We start from the raw sequence: 5578 nt of genomic DNA on the forward strand, positions 1-5578 counted from the left end.
AGTTCTTTAGGAAGATGATGGCTAGTGGTGGGGGAGGCAATAGCATTAAACTAGATGACCTTTGGAGGACATTTCCAGCTCTGGTGATTCTATGACTCTATGATCTAGTTCCAGCATCCTTGCCTTGGGCGGGGACACCTTCCACTAGACCAAGTCACCATCTTTAAGGGCACAATTTCATGCAGGTGCAGGAACTATCTGCATATTCTAGCTGTGCAGTATCCACCACCATGTTCCTCTGCTCTTGGAACTAGATTGCCAGGACTCTGGCCATGCAGGAATGCCACAGAACACAGGCCACCATCCAAGACCCACCTCAACTGGAAAGCTTTTATTGAGTGGCTCTTTGAGGCTGTGTGAGCTTGCTCACAAGCATTTTCTCCTCACAGAGCCTTTGGTGGGGTGGCCTCAGCTCTGTTCTGTGAGCACTCACAAGCCACCCACTGCTCTCGTAAGAGGTAACCAGAACATGCACCCAGCACTGCTCTAGGTGAAGCTCTGGGTCCGTTTTAGGCCTTCCTCAGCTTGCAGACATCAGCAGCTCACATCTGACCTCCTGGAAGGTGCCATCAGTGGATCTGGTCTAAAGAGGAGCCCACTTGTGGTGTCTCATGCCAAGTTCACCTTTGAGAAACTGCTTTCTGTAGATGAGTCACAAACCACAATGGAGACAGTCCCTTTGTGGTGTTAGTCTATACCCACTCCCTCCTTTACACAGCTCTACCATCTGACAGAGGACAGATCTTGTGGCCAAAGATCTCACGATGGAAAAATCTGTGAAAAGATAGGAAAAAAAAAAGAAGTATGAATCTTTAAGTGCTCCCTTTTTAAGCACTGGAGCCACACCTTCTGTCAGCCCAACATGCAAAATATTTTGTCATGCAGAACTGTCTTCTCCATCAATTAACCAAAAAGGGACCTAACCAACCCAGACAGGTGTGAAGTACCACCTCAAGACAGTGTTTTTGTGGAGAGGGCTGTGCAGCAGAGCACACACTGCTAAAAGCAGCACTGAGGGCATTATTTTGGTGCTTCAAAACTCCAGTTTTGAGATTCCAAGGCACTACAGAGTGTGGAAGTAGAAAAGAAAGTCAGTGTGCAGCTCAAGGATGGGCCTGATGAAGGACCTGCCCCTCTGCAGTGCTGAGGCCAGCTCTGGAGTCCTCAGCACAGGACATACATGGGCCTGTTGGAGCAGAGCCAGAGGAGGCCACAACAATGACAGGAGGGCTGGAAGCCCTCTGGTGTGAGGCCAGGCTGAGAGTTGGGGTTGTTCAGCCTGGAGAAGGCTCCAGGGAGACCTGCTGACTTTTCAGTGCTTAAAGGGGCCAATCAGAAAGCTGGGGGCAGACTAATGAGGAGGGCATGTTGAGACAGGAGAAGGGGTAACAGAGTTAAACTAAAACAGGAACATTCAGACTAGAGAGAAAGAGATTTTTTTGATGCTGAGGGTGGTGAAACACTGGCCCAGGTTGCCCAGAGAGGTGGTAGATGTCCCATGCCTGGAACCGTTCTGGGTCAGGGTGTTCAGGGCTCTGAGGAACCTGCCCTAGCTGCAGATGTCCCTGCTGACTGCAAGGTGGTTGGACTAGATGACCTTGAAAGGTCTCTGGCAACCCAAACCAGCCTGACTCTGGTATTTCAGAGTCTAGAGCTTCAGCCTTGGAACAAGCCAAGCAACCAGCAGCTCTCTGAGCTCCTGGCAGCACTGCTGCACCAGTTCAGTTAACCTACTGCTTGCTTCTTGTGGATGTTCATGATATGAATGTCTTCACTGCGATACTCCTTGTCGTGCTTATCCAGGGGAATTTTTTCCAGCTCAAAGTCCACCTGAAGCAGCTGTTACCAGAGAAAACACAAAACAGTTCAAATGACACCCACTGCCCTTTTGAACTGAGCACATTCAATTGAAAGGTGCCACAAGACACTGCACAGGGGCAAAATGAGGTAGGATGCTGGAACCACCAGGCTCAGACCATGCCACTGAAGGACTCTACAAGCATAGAGGCTAATTTTACCCCCATGCAGCACACCCACCCTGCTTTCAACCACTCTGCTGTCAATTCAAAGATACAGACCCCTTGCCACATGTAAGTATTCAAAAAACGTGTAGACACTCTGGGACATGGTTTGGTGGGCATGGTGGTGTTGGGGTGACAGTTGGATTCCATGATCTTACAGGTCTTTTCCAACCTGAATGATTCTATCAAGTCTAAACCTCAAAAGCTTGACATAAAACATTTTGCTTCTTCCAAAGGGCTAAGCCAAACCACAGCACCTTCCTCTGTCTGCAACTGGAGGGGAGGAGGAGGGGGAGAAAAAAGCTAAAAAACCCCGTAAAATAGTACTTCAGAGTTGACTCTGCAGTGTGCTCAGTGGATGAAACTGGCTGATCCCTGGCATGCTAAGGAAGGAAATAAATTACAAGAAAGCAGGAATTGCCCAGAAACACCTACACTGATTGTGTTTATTGTGGGAGAGGCAGCCCATCAGAGCAGATACCCATTACACCAACCCTCCTCACAAGCAGGTCCCCATAAGAGTTTGAGGTACAGGTAATTATCAAAGAGGTGCTTCTATGAACATGCACAAATCAGCCCAGAATTCTTGCCCTCCCCTGTTTTGTAGATTTGGTTTTTTCATTAAATATAATCAAGTAGTCCTGCACAAGGGCTGTTTTTCAGTAGACTTCATAGGTATAGAGTTAAATCCTGTAGTGAAAGTCAACCCCACAAGCTGAGGAACAATGCAGCTCTCACCTGTCTTGCTTTTCTTTACCTGCAGAGAACATACAGCTGGACTGTTTGATTAGATTTGATTATATCACCTCTCTCAGCAGAGGGGGAAAATGTTTGCAAAAGCAGCTCTCTCACTTAGCAGAGTCTTGAGCTCCTGACTCACTGTGGAAAACTTTACTTGTATTTTCCCTCTGCTTCAGTGATGCAATACAAAAGAAAGTAACCTTTCACCAGATTAATTTTTAATCCTTCCAATAACCTCTGGTAATATCAAAGACAATCACCATAGAAGCCAACTGCTCATTCACTTGCTTCCACAAAAAAAGCAAGACTGTCTTGACAGGTATTGCTTCATGTGTGATAGCCCTGCTGGAAATCTGGAAGGCAACAGGAGCTGGAAAGACTTCTAACAACCTCTGCCTGGATCAAAAGCATCAATGCACTTAAAAATTAGTAAGGTTAGTTTGACCTTCTGAGGGAAGGAAAGCTCAGCAAGTGTCCACTAAGTCTCTACTACTAAGCTGGGCAGTAACTTCAAGAGCCACCATCCAAAATTTGTGCCCCACCGAAAGACAAATATGCTTCTCCTGCTATAACTCTACTTTGTGCAGTCAGCTGAATCTGTATGTGCAGCAACTTACAGGTTCAGCTGATCCAAAGTCCTCCTTATAGCCAAGATGTTCTCCCAGTATTCAAAAAGCACACATTGAAAACATTTACCTCAAAGTACTTTCTCTCAATTTCCGGGTTCTTTCCCATAGTCCTCTGTTCGTAGCAGCACAAGATGCACGTATCAGGGCCAGTGAGGTCCTTCAGGGTCTTCAGTAATGGTTCCAAGGACTGCCCAAAAGAGGTTAACATTTCCCACTTAGATTTCAAGTTCATTTTACCAGTATGATACCCTCTAGCTAGAGAAAATCTTCACCCAAGAGAGACCTTTCCAGTTTTTCTCTTCAGAGAGTTATTTTTAGTCCTTTAACTGGGACAAAAAGAACAGAGGGGTAAGCTGGAAAGCAGAGCAGAAAGGGGGACTGCACAGGAGGAGTTTCACAGACTGACCAAGAAAACTGAACTAGCATCAAAGCCAAAAATGTCCTACACTGCTGAGTGGGCATTTTTCTGAGGCACACAACAATGACATGTTTCAAAAGGGCGTTTTCTCTGTCATTCTTGGAACACAGCTCAGATCCAGACCAATGCATAAAGAAATAAGAGCAACATGCAGGGGCTGGTAAGACTAACAAAGGGCACTGTGACATAGGTTTTGTCAGGTCATTTCCCTTTCTTGCAGTTTGTGCTGCACACCCTGCAGAGCTCCAGCTGAGGAGATAGGGCAGGCTATAGCAACCACTTTGCTGGAGCATGATTTCTCCTTTTGCCTTCCCAATGGAAGTGTGAGGAAAACCCAAGCAGTGCAGTCGTGGCCCTATGAAATTCTATTTACCAATGCATGAAGCAGCTTACAACTATCAGTCACAATGTTTTGCTTCACACCTCATTCTTAATGTAAAAATAAAAGGGGGAGGAAGCACAAGTATTACGTTTGAGAGGTTTTTAAACATAGAAAGATCACTGGTTGAATTGAAACCAGCCTAGAATCAGCTTAAAGTATCTTTTCCAGCCTTTTCTATGTATTCCTCCAAAACATGGGGATCAAGATGCAAGTACAGTTGTCTGAGCTTTCCTCACACTGAACCCACACCCCTCCCAAGAAAGCTTTTTACAGGGGTTTTGTCAATTCCTCATTTACCTCCTCATAGTAAATGCAATCAGCCATTAGTATGTAATCAGGGGGAGGCTGAAATTCTGTCACATCTTCACCCCTAAAAACAAGAAAAAAACAAAACAAACCGGTGATGACAAGATATACTACAAAAGGATGGAGCATGAAGTGAATTACTACACTCTCATATTGAGCCTCCCCTTTACAGCAGTGTTTTGAAGCACATTTGGCAACTGAACACGCCCCCGTTAACAGAGACATTAAAGGATCATACAAACCATTTCAGTACCTTGGCTCGGACTGACCCTGTCACCAAATGTTTGTTGTTCTCTATATTAACCATCAACAGCTCCTGCAGCTCCTCAAGGTCAGTGACCGTCACGTTTGCCCTGGAACACACGTGGGGTTAGGGCCCAAGCCACCGCGCTCAAGCACATACAGAACCGCGGTCTGGCCAGAAGTTAGGTTTCCAAGACAGGACAAGCGGGATAGAGGGCGGAGGGACAGGAGGGATAGAGGGCGGAGGGACAGGAGGGATAGAGGGCGGAGGGACAGGCAGGATGGAGGGCGGAGGGACAGGCAGGATGGAGGGCGGAGGGACAGGCGGCGAGGAGCTGCCCCGCGCCGGCAGCCAGCGCCGCCCCGGCCGCGCGCAGCCCCTGGCCAGCGCCCCTGCTCACCCCAGCGTGGCCGCCATGATGCCGACAGCGCCGGTACCGGCGCCCAGCTCAAGGACGTGGCGATGGGCGAGGGGACAAGCGCCGGTCTCCAGGAACTTGGCGAGCACTAAGGCGGCGTCCCACACGACGCAGCCCACGCCGCCTGCTGCCCGCTGCTCCAGCCGCAGTGCCGGCCCGGCGCGCCGCTCCAGCTCCCGCACGAAACCCGCCGCCATGGCCGCGCCACTGAGGCGGGCCCGGCCCCGGCCCCTCCTACCGCGGCCGCCCCCCGCCTCGGTGAAAGAAAATGGCGGCGGGGTAGGGCTGCTTTGACTCGGCGTGCCCCTGGGGTGCCGGCTCACTAGCGACGTTGCTGTTCCTCCACCCGCGCCTCAGGCCCAGGCGTTGCACGAATCCCTTGGGAAGCTGTTCTGTGTAACCCCTCCTCACCAGCTCTT

The 5578-nt window shown here is 49.1% G+C and overlaps 1 protein-coding gene across 1 annotated transcript; it reads right to left on the reverse strand.

Moving 5' to 3' along the window:
• Positions 1-229: 229 nt before the first annotated feature.
• VCPKMT (valosin containing protein lysine methyltransferase) lies at positions 230-5365 on the reverse strand. The gene is made up of 6 exons (XM_054161636.1): positions 5142-5365; positions 4740-4850; positions 4489-4561; positions 3459-3578; positions 1735-1839; positions 230-774 (listed from the first exon to the last, which is right to left on the reverse strand). The coding sequence occupies exons 1-6, from the start codon at positions 5354-5356 to the stop codon at positions 760-762; spliced, it is 639 nt and encodes a 212-aa protein (XP_054017611.1). The 5' UTR covers positions 5357-5365; the 3' UTR covers positions 230-759.
• Positions 5366-5578: the final 213 nt, after the last annotated feature.

The sequence above is a fragment of the Dryobates pubescens genome, chromosome 5, assembly GCF_014839835.1.
Source record: "Dryobates pubescens isolate bDryPub1 chromosome 5, bDryPub1.pri, whole genome shotgun sequence".
NCBI classification, from domain to species: Eukaryota; Metazoa; Chordata; class Aves; order Piciformes; family Picidae; genus Dryobates; species Dryobates pubescens.